Source organism: Nipponia nippon, unplaced genomic scaffold (genome assembly GCF_047370975.1).
Source record: "Nipponia nippon isolate SJK-2023a ecotype South Korea unplaced genomic scaffold, ASM4737097v1 scaffold_1, whole genome shotgun sequence".
Taxonomy (NCBI): domain Eukaryota; kingdom Metazoa; phylum Chordata; class Aves; order Pelecaniformes; family Threskiornithidae; genus Nipponia; species Nipponia nippon.
In genome coordinates this window covers 28,898,025-28,913,668 of record NW_028262290.1, presented here as the reverse complement: position 1 = coordinate 28,913,668, position 15,644 = coordinate 28,898,025, and the positions used below count along the sequence as shown (strand labels likewise).

Here is a 15,644-nt window from a genome sequence, read left to right as displayed (position 1 = left end):
TCTTTTGTTACTAAATAGGTATTTATTTAACATATAGGATAATTTTCTCATTAAATCTAAATTAGATGCATGTTCAAGAACGACTGATGCCTGGAATGAAAGCTTGAAAAGAATGATTAGCAAAAATTCAATGCATACAACATATTTTCTGGAGTTTATGCTTCTTTAAAAATACTAAATAGACATCTACAAAAAAGATATTTATTTTTCCCACCTGAAACTCCTAACATCACAGTTCTCAGATGAAACAAGTACAGTGCAATACAGTGACTTATATGTAGCACAGATGTAATTTAAATATATGCAAATTTCACTTGTAAAAAGGAAGAAGAGCAAAGAGAACCACAAAAAAATCCACGGAACTGTGTTCATTCTTGCTTCCTAATCCACATTTTTCCAAGAGGATGTCATAGTAGATCACTGCATTGCTGTCTCTTATTTATACTTCTAAATTTTTACTGAATATGTACATGATGGGATACTCTGAAGGGTAATCATAAATTAAAGCTGTAGTTGCCAAAATGAGAAAACATAACTTATATACTCTTCATTTAGCTACCAATTTGCAACATGATTTACAAATCATTAGTAAAAATAAGCAAGATATGTTCCAAGAAATCATCACAGTTGAAAATCTTACATTTCTTCTTTTCTTACCTTTAAAGAAGACAAAATTCCCCTCACTGTTTTCATAAACTGCATCAATGCTGGGAGGCAGTCCCCTCCAGAAGTAGGTAATCTGCATGGGGTATCCGTCCATCACCCTGTTGTTTCTGACTCGCCAAAACCACTGATCCTGGAAACCAAATATACGTCTCTTACTATGCTTTGAGGCATTTATATGTGCTCAGTTGCTGTCTTGAAAATACTGAACAGCCTATCCTAGCATTTTTAGAGCATGACCTTTTGCTGTTTGCATAACCATATTTCTGTTTGCATTCATGTCACATCCAAACGTTACAAATGTGTCAGAACTAGTTGTTCCCTGAGATGGGAATAAGCTACCCATGCGAACTGTGTGTTAGGTGTAGGTAGCTTTCACGAGAACATACAGCGTGCTGTATGATATGATTTAACTTTCCCAACATCATTCCTATAAGGGGCCCAACTTAAAATTTGTGGACTGACTACAAGTGCTTTTAGACGAACCATATGCATATGTGTAAGTCTAATATAATGGGACTACAGGCAGGTTTTGAAGATCAACTAATTCTGCAAGCCATTTTTTTGCAGTGGCTGCTAACAGTGAAAGGTTGATAGATACAGCTGTAACATTACTACATCAGTCCCAGAAGAACTACACTTTCATGACAACTTTACTGTAGTGAAGATTTGCAGTCTTTCCATGTAATATTAAATAGAACAGTTACTATTACAGCCAGTTATAGGTGCTAAATCCAGTGTTCTGGTAAATCTCTCTTAGCTTGTTGTCATTTAAAATGGCTTCTCCCTGTGGAATATGCTATTGCTTTAAGTAAGAGTCATACGGAAGTTGCATTCTTGAGGAATGAGGAATGTTCAAGTTGAGAAATGAGCATGTGACACATTAGGTGGGTGTTGATAAAGATGTCACTGTTGGACCTCTTCAGCTCTTATAACAACAGTTCCAGTTCATCCAATATTTAGAGATGAAGGATGGGGTAAGCAAGTATTTAACTTTTTACACACATTTGCATATTTTTACAGCATTAAGATTATATAAAACAAACCCCTTAAATGATAAAGAAAGTGCTATTTTGTCAGATATCTGTCACAGTTTTACATGGCAGTTCAGCCTTCTTTCTGTATAGGTCAACTTGCCAAGCAAAAGAGATCTGTGCTCTTCTGGGAACTGGCACAGCTTAGAGAGATTAATACTTTGCAGGAGCAGGCTTATGATCAACTGTATTCATCATCTTTCCAAACCTGAGATCACAGCTCTCTTTAATTGTTCATCTTTCCAATGACTCAACAATTTATAAATCTCCACAAAAAGTACTACCTATACAAATACAAAACAGCTCAATATATATACAAAAATACATCTTAATCATATGCATAAATGAGTCTAAAATTGAAAGAGTTGTTTTGAGTCCCAGATTTCTGAGAACTTTAGTATTAAAAAAAGTTCAAATAGCTTACACAACCTGAAAAATATTATATTGAAAAGTTGCAATTGTCTGGAAATAATAGTACTAAAATCTCCCACCTTTTTTTCATGTCTAGCTATTTCATTGCTAGTGTAACACAGTTGAACTATTCTCATCTGATTAGATTCCTATTTTCAGCTTTTATTGTAAGATATATCATAGCATTTAAGGAAGGTCAACAAAGTAATTTTTTAGGATTTAATTGACTAAATTCCAGTAAGAGAACTGGCAAAAGTCGGGGAATACAACTTAGAGATAGAAGTATTTAGGAAGGCCTAACTGAATCATGTGTTCTCAGTGCTGGAACAGATAATGTCAGCCTCTGTTACTTTTTATTATAGCATGTACATAAGACAAGAGGGCTTTGAAAAATTAAAATTAAGGGGAATATCCTCAAAGCAGACATTTGGAAGTACTTTTTCATTGAAACAGATTCAGGTCAGTTTTTTTAGACATCATCAATCTAGGCATGACTTAGGGAGGAATGATGTAATGATAAGTCTCAATAGGCCAAAGAGTTCTTTGTCCTCCCCAAATTTCTATAAAACCCTCAAAAGCCAGGCAGTATCTCAGAGATCAGTTATTAAAGTTTAAAAAAAGGACAAACAAGTAGCAAGATGCAGTGATTTAAAACTGCAGTCTTTGTGATATCTGTTACTATCTTCAGTACAATGGAATATTCCAGTCTTGTCTTTCTTCATTCCAAGATAGATAACCCTTTTTATTTGTCTGAATTTGGTTGCAAAAGCACATCTTAGAAAACAATGTTTAGTTGCAGGAAGGAACATATTCAGCTCTCATAAAATGTCCACTAACTTAGAAGGACATTGATCAAGTTGTAGGTACAAAATAAGCAAGATATTTAAAGCTGAACAAAGGCTGACTACTTAGCTGAATACAAAAGGACATAAGTACACACATAATCACTTCATTGAACAAAGGTTGTAAGTGAAATGTTCGGGCTTTCAGGAGTTTCCCAATATAATGTGCATACTCCAGAAAGTCTGGACATCAGTGCTATAGACAAAGCTTATAACATTCTAGGTTGGCTAATGAATGTCAACTTTCAGCTAGTACACCAAAGCAGATCTTGCATATCACATTACTATATTACAAGAGAAGGATTTCTGTAGTTCTAATGGCAGGAATAATCTTCTTTTGATCAGACTTAAACTACATTGTTACATATTCAATCAATTCCTTTGACAGGTTTTTTTTTTTTTAAAAAAAAAACAAAAACAGCAACAAAAAAACCCAAACACCAAACTTTAAATAGTCACGGCTATATTCAATAGTTCACAAAATTCCAAGTGTTAAAAGATAGATGTGGCCAGAGTAGCAAGCAGTCATTTTAGTTTAGGCAGTACTGCACTGTTGATTGGCTAGCACTATGCCATCATGGCGATTTCTGGTATAATATCAAAGTGTCAGTGGAATGACCTCAGTAAAGAGACTAAACATGCATTCTTGAAAGAAACTGATTCTGTAACAAACACAAATTTCACAGTGCAACAAAACTTGTGAAATCAACAAGTCAACGAAGATCCTCTTCTTGAGAATGAGTTATGTTTCAGCCTTAGTGATTTGTGGAATATATTTGCATTAACTCATTTTGATAACAAGACCAATAAAATTATATTCTGCAAATTTGGTATTGAGTTATATGTCATATTGTGTATTTCATATTTAATATTGGTGATTTGCAGCATAATAGTGAGACTATTCTTATTTTTTTTTTCTCAAATCCCTTAGCAAACCAATAATTTGACCTGCTATACCACAATTAAAATCTTCACAATAATATAATTATGGCAAAGCTGGAATGTTTGATTCATGCAGCATAGCCCCAGGAATTTGTTTTTATATATATGTGTATATATATATATACATATATATATGTATATATATATATATATATTTGTTTTTATATATGGCCATGTCAATACTATGTATTCATAAGCTTTCAACAAGAAATAATTCAAGGTATCTGACAAGAAATTAATTCAGCAGGTTCTCACTGTGTATACACATCCATTCTGGACTGGCACATGCCTTCTCACCTGAAACTGCTTATAGAAGATCCCCACCCTATCCTATAGCCATTTTAGAGATACTTCCGACAGAAATGGTATCTAAAATGGTGTAATGGAAAATCATGAATCTTCAAGATCTTTTCCTTTTTTAATATATACCTTGTTACTTCCCAAATTCTACAAAGAAATGAGACTACTGCTTCTGTACTAATACTACTAGATGAGTGTTCAGTGAGTTACGTAAGTAGAATTGATTTGACCAGATTTATATGTCTACAATATAAAAATCTGTTTAGAAATGAATCACTGAACCTGGCACAATAGATGTCCTTCATAGAAACATTCTAAGGTAAGCTTCACTTGGTTGTTTACTTCTCTACACTGATTGTAAAGGGAATCTAGAAACCTGGCTCCTGTTTAGATGTCTGCAAAGTACAAAGTGGGCTTCTAAATGCAAGCGAGAAAAATCCCGTCCATTCTCTACTTTTTGTCTCCTGAGTTCAACCAGTCATAATGCAAAGAACATAAAATCATAAGGCTGTCCCCACAGGGCCAGATCAGGGTTTGTCTAGGCCTGTATCCTATCTCCAGTGGAGTCACTAGCAAATTAAGAGATAAGACTTTAGCCCTGAAGGTGGTCAGGCAGTTGGACTAGATGATCGTTGTAGGTTCCTTCCAACTGCACTATTGTACTTCTATTCTATTCTATTCTGACAATAAAAACAAAGGCAACATGCAATGTCACCTCTCTGATACACTCTCCCAGTCACCCATCACTTGTGGTTCAGGGACCTCCTGAACCAAAGGCGATAATTTTGTGATTAATAGCACTTCATGGACTTTTACTCCTTTGGACTCCTTCCTAAACACATGCAAACTTAGAGCATTCACAGCTATCTGCAGAAATGTGTACGACAATTTAACAACCCACAGTGTGAAAAGCCATGAGCAATCAGCAACAGTCACAGCTGCTCACTGGTGTTCAGCTTTCATTCACTTTATTTCTTTTTCTTCATCACCAAGAATAGTAGCATTTTTACTGCAAGATCTAATCCAAGATCTTTGTTGCTTCATATTAAAACCACCTTGTCGACTAAATCCTTCTGCTTGTTTCCAGGAAACCTTTCTATACTGTAACACATCTGGCCAATATAAGGATAAAGGATTTGTGGCTTGAAATAAGATCTTCCTGTGCCATTGCCTTTACTGTCTAAATATTCCATTCTGAAGCATAATTGTGAACATAACATACCATGCTCTCTCTTCTGCTGATGGAATCCCATAGACTCCTTATTTTCCTGTTCTCTTTTCAGTAGATTTACATACCATTGCAATAATCATGAGCAATTGGTATTGCTCATCAGTAAGGACCCTACAGGTTTCCACTGAATAAAATTTTGGAAATGTATAATTTTAGCATTTTTATGGTCTTATTTAAACAGACAGAAGCAGGCACATGATTTGCCAACAGATGTCTTTTTAGAGATAGACAGACCAAAAAGAATCAGCAAATATCTGGAAATGTCTGAGAGCACAACTGGAAGTTTAGATCATTTATAAGACTGGGCAAGGTAGATGTTGGCAGAGGTTGATAGAATAATTTGTTCATGTAAACTTAATTTTTCTTGCTGACTTTCCTGTGAACATACTGGACTCAACGGTTTTAGACTGCCAGAGTTCAAACTCTGGAACTCAAGTTAAGAAACTCTAGCATACGGCTGTAAAGCAGGCCAAGGATCTTTCTGAGGTATCAGATGGGATAGGCTCTGCTTATAGAAAGAATGGATCATTTCAGCATATATAACTAAATGTACTTAGTTTTTCTTAAACAAAGTTATATTTACCAGCAATTTTATCATCTGTGTTTTGATAAACAGGTACAATTAATGAAAATGTGTTTTCAACACAGTTCAGCTATTATTGAAATTCGAAAGAGGCACAGTCCAAGAGAAAGTATATTCACTCTAAGAAAGGTCTTTCACACTTGAAGTAAATAGCTTGAAACAGTTTCCCTGACAAAACACGTCTTGGTGTATTTGGTTATGCTGAATAAACAATTTTGTCTCTTTTGAGAAATACTGTGTATTGAAAAACTGTTTGTCTTTCCCACTATATTGGTTAAATATACTTTTAGTTATTTTAATTCCCCAAAACACATTAACCGCTATAGACAGGTTGAACACATGACTTGTCACATGCACTCTAATTCCAAGCCTGACAAACACATACATTGAATGCATAGCTTTTAGTGCTTTTCCTTGCTGTCTAGCAAATGCCTTTTTGTAAGCATCTGTAGTTACCCAATAGCTCCAAATATATGGATCGCTCCTGTGCAGCTGATATCTTGCATTATAGTGGATCATTAAATATTATGACTATAGATATACAAAGTAAATTAAACTTGGATAATTATTCCCAGTTCAAAAAGAAGAACTGAAACAAAAAAACCCAAAAAATTATTTGAAAAGTGAGCAATATATCTAAGAATCAAAAAATGGGCATTGAGTAAGGAGAGACTGTAAGCTGTTTCAGAAACAATATTATGAATAAAGAGTAATAGTAGGATGAAGAAGCAGGAGCAGTCACTCAAATTGACTGTTATGAAATTTGTTTTAATTAGAAGATGGGATACTTCTGAGAAAAAAAAGACAATAAAGCTTTTTAGAGAAAACAAAGTCAACAGAAGTTATACATAAATCATTCTGCACTGCCAGTAAATGCTCTAGGTATTTTTTTCTGTGCATATGTAATGCAGTGATTAGATTAAGGGACTAAAATATAGTCCGTTGTGTAAGATCATAGCAAATACCTTCCTCATAAAAGCACTTCTTTATTAACAGCTTGGAGAATCTTGAATGGAAGAGTGTATTAGTCAAAAAATCTGGCTCATAATGCATATTTTTCATACTTTATTGTTAGATACATTCTCCTCCTAATCTTACAATAAACCAATTTTAGCTTTATAGTGATGATTGTGTTAAATTGTTCTTCATGTTCAAGTCTATGAATGCTTTTAGCAAAGTTTCTAAACTAAAAAGTTTGTAACTTTCTTTTTATTTATTTCTGTTTGATGCTGGTAAGCATTGCTGCCATCTCATTTTTTTTTTTCAAATGAACACTAAAATCTGTACTCCTATGAATAATTAATTTCAATTTTGATATTTATTCTCACCTTAAACATATCTCAGGTTCCTTAAGGGACACAGATGACGGGTAGGAGAATTAAAAACAGTCTCCAGATATTTCAGTTCATCCATAATACACAAAAGAGTGGACTTTTTAATGCAAAATTAATGGAGCTTTCTTTTCTCAGCACCTCATTTTCTCCCGCATCTCTGGACCAACAACCATTGCCAACAATAAAACATTAATTTGCTACAAAATCTCTAGAGCTCTGACCTTTATTTTATACCTAATGAACTCTATCTGCAATTCTGTAATGACATGTGACACTCTGACTCAGACGTCCAAATGATACCCACTAAAAACAGAAAGGCTGCCCAGTGTGATAGACATTCTAAAAAATCTCCAAAGAGCTAGAAAGAAGAAAAAAATGGAAACTTTTCAAGTGGTAACTTTTGTCACTACTTAGAGATGAAGATTAAGCTGACTTTAGCAGAAATTAGGTTTTATGCTGGTTTTACAAGGAATCTTAAAACTCACTGCAGGTACACAGCAGGAAAAGATTTAAGGCAGACAGAGGGCAGGTGAAAAACAAGGACAAATCACAATTGTAAATTATAATATTTTGACTATAATTATAAAAATGTGTGTGAAACCCCCAGTAATTTGTGAAATACCCTCGTATTGTACAACAAATAGTCTGTATGAATTTATCTCGGTCAGTACTGAGACTCTGACTTGATTTTGAAGTATACATATATATAGTGCTGTTAAGGGTATTCCACCACCAAAAGATGGAATGAGATGCTAAACTGAAAAATTTAATATCTACAGAGGCTAGAGAGAGAAGTTTTACTATGGCTAGATTCCACAGGATCACTGCTTGGCCTATTTGATTTAAAAAAAAAAAAAAAAAAAGGCAAATAAACATAATACTTCTGCCCTAAATTAATGTTAATCAAATGCTGAATTCCAGTTAATACTGTAGCTTAATATTATTGACAAAATACATCAAGGTTTCACACTGGGTCATGTCTTCTCCCATAAACTACCTCTGACCATGTGCAAAAGCAAGCCTTTGTCAATGGAAAATTAAGCATACCCAGCAGCTATGCAGAGCAGGAGTGGCAGACTGAAACATTCAGACAAATGAGTATCCTTCTAATTTTTTCCCGAGTACTGTGAAAAAAAGCCAGTGGTAAATAATATACTAAGCTGTTCAGTAACTTTAATTTTTTCTCTTACAGAGAAAGAAGAGTTCCACTTATGTACAGAGAAACTTACCAGAGGACAGAACCTGCAGAGTGATCTGGGAGAGAATGAAGTTCCTCTACTACACACCTCTATGGGAATATTAAGAAACTTCCTGAATTTGGGAAATGCAAGGTATATTTATTGTATCTAAGTCAAAATAAATCAGGAATATCCTTTTAAAAATCTTGATCTAATCTCAAAAGACATTTTTCCACATCTACTTCATCAGTTCATGTGAATTTCACCAGGGGATCTCAATGATGGTAATACTGGGCCTGCACCATGTGGGATTAAAGGCTTTGTTCCTACTCATTTCGAGAATTCCACTATTTCTTAATAACATCCATTTTCAACATTCCAAATTTGGAATTTATAACATTTAACTCAAAGGACACCACTGCACATCATGGGTAAAAAAAGAATAAAATGCTTCTGAGCAACTTTCTGTGAAATAATTTTCATGGAGCAGAAAAAAGAAGTTACAGTCCAGGGGATTTAAATGGAGAAAAAATATTAGCACAATTCAGCTATGAGAATGATTGCTGAAATTATTTTTCTTTTCTGTTTTGCATTTTTTTCCATATAGAATTTGCAAAGCAACTTATAGACTAGCCCCACTTCAGTTCCTACTTAATTCCACAGCAGAAAACAATTGGCTCTAGTGAGACTGGAATCAGACATTAAATGGATGCTACCAATCTAGTTCATTTTAGGAAACAATTAACTAAAGGGACCATTCTATACACACACAGAATACTTTAGCTCAGCTTATTATTAAGCTGATTCACATTAAGAACAAACAAAGCTCCTTTAAAACTACAAAGGACCGTTATCTGTTCATTAACAGATGAATGTATAATGCATTAAAGATGACTTATTTGAACTTCTAGAAACAATTCATCTTTCCTAATGTGTTTGAGACAACAGCATGGTTGTAATAGGGTAAAAACGTGGTTTGAGAACGACTGTGAGAAGTCAGAGCATTTAACACTGCTCAGGAAAACCTCAGCACCTCCTGTGTTGAGTTCCTGAACCTCCTGATCATCTCCTCACTGGAGATGAGACCAACTCACTGGATTCAAAACAAAGGGAAGCAAAAACATCACCAAATGCTATTGCAAGTTCTGCTGCTTCCTTACATTCCCAAACAAGGAATGTACTTCCTTGATGTAATTTATTAACCGCTGTTAATTACCATTTATTATTGTCATCTAATCAGACACTGAAGCACTCCTCCAGACAAATTAAAGCCATTGTTTGTTATGATCTTATTCTTTTTCTTAACAACGTGTTAATGCTAACGAACACCATGAGCAAAAGAACTAACTGCTGTGACTCAGAGTAGGAGCAAGTAAAAAACTGGTAAACTTAAGCATTTGGTTTTTATGGGAAGTACTATGCTGAGCCCACTTTAAAGTGTCTGTCTTCAGCTGAGCCTCTGACATAAAAAGTTCACTGGTGTAAATACATTTTCAAGCAGAAAAATTATCTAGTGATTTTATCTAGGAAATCTTTTCTAAGGAGTAGCATATATTTTTTTCTAGTATCTGTTCTTATCTGTTTTTCTATGTAACTGACAAAGTAAAGTAATGTCAAGTAATTTATTCAAGGTCAAAAATGGCTCTGTTTATGTTAAAATCTACCTTCTTGGCTTCATATTCCGAGTTCTAACTATTGACTTGAATAGCTTCTTTTGGTATTTGAGATATGTGAAAAACTGTTTTTCATTGCTCATGCTATAATCTATAGCTATGCTTTTTTTTAAAAAAAAAAAAAAAGCTACAGTAATCCAGAAATTAGGCTTCAAAGATTAGGGAAAATATGAAAAATAACATTTATTTTTCCAAAGGAGTCAAAGGGCTATGGCATTTCAGATACACTCTGACTCTCTTCCCAAGAGAAACCTCTTTTTTTCCCCTTCATTTATAAACTGATGTATAGATCTCATTCATGGACACTATGTACAAGAAAATCGTAATATGCACTCTTGCTTATCCGAAGTCTGATTCTGGTTTGTGCACCACCCGGATGACGCAATATAACAAGAGGAACTATGACTGAAGCTGGAACAAAAATACCTCCTTTACGTTCAACATAAAATTCTAAAGTATGGTCGATAAGCCAAAACATTGGTAATCCCTCTGAAAACTCTCCTGACTTTCTGTAGTAATTTCAATAAAGTACTACCAGCTGCATCCCAGTTTTCCCACTTCTAGTGCCGCACAGTGGTAGATCCAAGATCCAGAGTTTCTCCTCCTTTATTTTATCTTTGAATTTCTTCTTTTCTTTATAAGCTTCCTTCTTTTACTCTTTCTCTAACTCGTACTTGGGTCGTTTGTATTGGGTGTCGGTGCCCAGGTGCTGGTGGGAGTGGCTGCAGGGGTGGCCTCTGTGAGGGGAGGCCAGGGCTACCCTGTGCCAGACACAGCTGGTTCCAGCCGGTTCCAATGGACCCACCTCAGGACAAGCTGAGCCCCTCAGCCAAGCTGCTGCTGCCTCTGTGGTAAGGTATTTAAGAAAGGGCAAAAGCATTGCTCCACGCTCAGAGTGTTTTTCATATTCAAAACACTGTCATGTTCAGTAGCAGATTTGAGGAATTTCTGATTTTATTTCCAATACACAAAGAGTAATACTGAATACCTGACAACAAGCTATACAAGAATTCTGCAGTTCTTCAACAAGCTTTGAACAACACCCATTCATACTAGATTCTGCAAATCACTCTTTAGTGCTATATTTTTCTCATTTGAAAGAAAGCTTTCATTGTTCAACTATTTCAAAGAGGTGTTATTTTGTCTAAAATCATCAACATAAAAAGAATATAAAACTATTAATATTTTTAGAATATAACTATGAAGTTTATTTTGGGTATCATATATTGAAATTTTGCTAAATATCTTGCGTATTACAAGGCAAATATGAAAAAAGTGCACCATACTGTGAACTTACATTACCTCTTCCTAAGCAAAATATAACAAAATATTCAGCCAAGTACCTCATGCAGTTTGGTCATTTCCTGTGCAGAAATAGTTTTGGACATCTATTTGGTTGACTATTAGTATATCCAAATACTCTGTGTGCTTCCTTGAATATTGAATGCATAAGACACACACACACAAAGAAAAACAGCTCTTAAAAATAGATCTTAGGCTTAAAAAAATGCCCATAAGGAAACAGGCTTGGTATAATTCAGAGAGAACTGACAGAGAAATGACCTCTTTAAATGAATGTAGTGAACGGAGCCTACTTGCAGAGGCATCCACAACCCTGGCTATAGTTCTCTTTTGGAAGACATGTCTTGATTTAAATCCCGGCTCTTTCCTGTCTCTGCTCAGCTGAGCACAGTAACTAACTGCAGTAACTACCCATCTTGCTTTCATCTGCACTGCAAAGGGCATGACTGCTGTTGCCCTTTCCAGTGCAGATGAAAACACTTTTTTAAAAAATCTCTACATTTCAAACTAACAATTTTAAATTACTGCATATGAACAAATTCATTCTAAAATAAACACCTCTTAAGACTGCTATTAGTATTTGGTGTTCTATGGAAGTAATTAATTTAAGAACACTTTGATATACATTTGATTAATATTTAATTTTGAAATATTGTATCCTCATTTTGTTATAGCTCAGTTCTTATTAGTAAATGATTCTTTCATATCCTTTATTTTAATTCTTTCAGTCTTACTCAAATATGTATTTTATAATTTCTTCATTATCGAATTGTATGTGAGCTTTTTATAAATTTTTGATGCATATCCATCCATCCTCTATTTTTCCTGTGTAGACAGTAGCAATGACATTTATCCATTTCTTTTCTTTATATACATTAACCTTTCAAAACTACTCTGAAGCAATCAAAACCTGTAAGTATCTATACATACTTTCAGTTCAAGGAAATACTGTTACACAGAACACTTTTAAAATGAGCTCTGGAGTCTTTGGTTACCACCAGTGGCAGGGTGACACTAGATCTTATATCATACATGAAATTCAGCAATCTTAGAGACCCCTGTCAACACCATGGGTTGATCTGGGCCTTATGTGGAAGAATACCACATGCTATATCACTATCATATACTTCCAAGAATACACTTCCAAGAATACTTGTCTCTTCCTGGAAAATCTTCTACATCAGAACTTGTCCAGTGTATCTATTCGGATTACAAGTCTGACGGGTACAGACCTTGCACTACGGTACAAGTGGAGATGATATTGCGCAGTGCTATTGCTTTTCTGTTGTGTCCCAGAGCATATTAATGATAACAACTCGCATATGAGAGTCATGTCATCAATGCTTTATCTTTGCCAACTGATCATTCAATTAAAATTGAACCCACCCTTTGGGTGGGTTTCTGTATCCCTAACTGAATTCAGCATTTCAATGCATTCTGATTTTGTCCAAATAACTAAAATGACTGAGACACTATAAAATGTTCCCCTTGCCCCATGATGATGATCCAATATGAAGAAGCAAACAGACAGCCATAAAAGAGGCACAATAAAGACCTCTAAAGACATCAAATGTAGGCTTGCAGCCAAGAATCTCTGGAATGCTCACATTCCCTCTAATGCTCTGTAGGTAACAGCACATGCACATGAAGTACTGCACAAAACCCTTCATCCACAGGATGAACATTAGGCCTTTCCAGAGCAGTTGACTGTTTATTTCCCCAGTAGTGATTGCACTTTGAGCCTACAAAACCATCTGTAAGTTTTCTTGAACCCAGTTCTGTTCCCTGCACCCATAGGGAGTTCACATAAAAGTCAATGAGCTTCGTGAGTTCATGGAGCGGTGGTGCGTTCTGCACCATGGAAAGATAAGAAAATTGGGCATTTTTTTATTATTAAAAAATTACTAATTTTCTTGATTAAAACTGAAAAACTTTCTCCTGGTATTCAGAAGAAAGTGTTCAGCTGAGGTATATGTTATATTTAAACAGCAAATATTCTAACAATGATGACTCAAATGGAAAAAGTATGACACGTTTTCATTAATACACATGCTTGTCTATGTAATATAATTCAAATAAAGGATTCTTGATAGATCCGTCTTTGAAACCAGGCAGGTATATAGTAGGGGCTAAACAATGAAAAGGGGTGAAAAGGTTTAATAAGTAGTTGCATATGAGGTGATGTCTGCTTTGCAGTAGCTATCCCTATCTCTACAGATAACAGTGTAAAACTGAGTTGGAATGAAGACTGGCTTTCTGAGCATCTATACAGGCTGTGTCAACACATGGTCATGGTTCTTGGAAATATCACAGGGTATATGATGTATATATTGTTCAAATGAATTAAGTCTCCTTTTTCATTTACCAACACCTACTTCTTGGTACTTCTCTCACACTAACACATTCCCCTCTTGATGCGCTCTGTGGGAAACTAAATAACAAATACTTTTCTATGACAGTTTGCTAGCTTAAATCTGACAAACATGTGAGCCTCTATTCTATTTGAAAGCTCAGTAATACTAATTTTACAGCTCCATTCCCCAAGTCATTGCTGATATTATATGTCATACTCTCCACTTTTCTTCCATCCTTTTACAGCCTCTTTTACCATTTCATTACAATAAAGAATATCAAGAAACTTGGACTACCTTTTTCCCTTTAATAACATTGTCAAGAGGATTTGAAAACATGTGCAATTCCCTAGAAATAGACAGGTTATCAGCATAAAAGTATTTTCAAGATTCTTTTCCCAGCTGCACAGTATTCCCTAGCACTGTGCTATATTGCCTTACCAACAATAGCACCGACCTTACAACAGAAATCTCCTTCCTGGAGAATACCAAGTGTACCACCTAGGATCCTATAGAAAAATTAAGGATTTTTTTTCCACAGTTGTTTGTAATTTATTTTTGCTATCCATCTTGAGCCATGAGAAGAGAATAAGGAATATTAGGTTTTGTGTGCCTACATTTTTTTTTTGTAACTTCCCCCCGCCCCACCCTGAATTATACTCTATCTATTTCTTATCAATCTGAAATTGTTGACTCCACATTTTTAAGGAACAGACACACCAATATGTGAAAATGGTCCAGAACAGACTTATCTTTGTCCAAGCAAAACGGAGCAACCATTCTAATGAAATCCGAATAACTGTGTTTTCTCTACTTGTCCGCCTTTATCACTTGTAATATGATGCTTCACCATCTGCCTGAGGGGCGAGCAGACTATTTTAACAGCTACTACAAATATGTATGAGTCATCAGGCCCTCTGTAGTGATTCGGGCACTCCCTGAAAATCAAAAAGGCCAGAGGAGAGCAAACTCAACTCCCGTTCTTTATTTTTACCCCCAAATCATAGGGATTAAATCAACTTGGAATGGAGGCTATGGGCCTAGATAGCCAAAAGTTACTGACAATCCAAGAGAAGGTATGACCTGCTTCATCAAAGTTTCTAGATGCAGACAGGGAAAACATTGAAAGAAGTCAAATGGAGAAATTATGATTAAGCCAAAGCCATAAATACTCGTTTCTAGTTTCTTTAACCTAGCCAGATACCACTGGCAAACCAAGAAGACTGGAAAACGGCAAATAGCGCACAGAAGGATTCACTCAGTAAAAAATAATGTTCACTTATGTGAATAAGCCTGTGGCTTATGAACTATGGCATGCCTAGGACATCATTTAGCATTGTTTCCAGCTACAGGAAGCTTCTAAGTCTCTTTTCACTGTGGAAATAAAGTCATTATCATTCACTCTTGTTGGTCAAAAGCTTGTGAAGACAAGGGAGTAACAAACTATATCCACCAAGATTAGCCAAAACCAACTATCAAAAATCTATTCTTGATATTATAGGAACACAGAAATTAGTACTCCAAATATTTTTCCTAGATGTAATACAGTTTTAATTTCCTTTAAGCAGTGATCTTTTTACTCTAGAATGAATTGTCACATTTATGTGACTTATCCCAATATCACCAGTCTTTTCACATTTCTGTTGTACCTATAAATTCATACACATCTGTGTTTCTCTCCATATGCATATGTATGTACCTGACCATGGCAGGGGGGTTGGACTAGATGATCTTTGAAGGTCCCTTTCACCCAAACCATTCTATGATTCTATGACTAATAATAGGAAAGCATTCACAAGA

General features: G+C 35.2%; 1 protein-coding gene across 3 annotated transcripts in view; it reads right to left on the bottom strand.

Moving 5' to 3' along the window:
- MMP16 (matrix metallopeptidase 16) overlaps nucleotides 1-15,644 on the bottom strand; it is a 189,036-nt gene that overhangs the window by 22,687 nt on the left and 150,705 nt on the right. For all 3 annotated transcript variants that reach the window (XM_087750275.1, XM_009469276.2, XM_087750283.1), the window contains one exon: nucleotides 658-796. In XM_087750275.1, coding sequence (XP_087606401.1) covers nucleotides 658-796 — 139 coding nt within the window. The remainder of the gene's footprint in view (nucleotides 1-657; nucleotides 797-15,644) is intronic.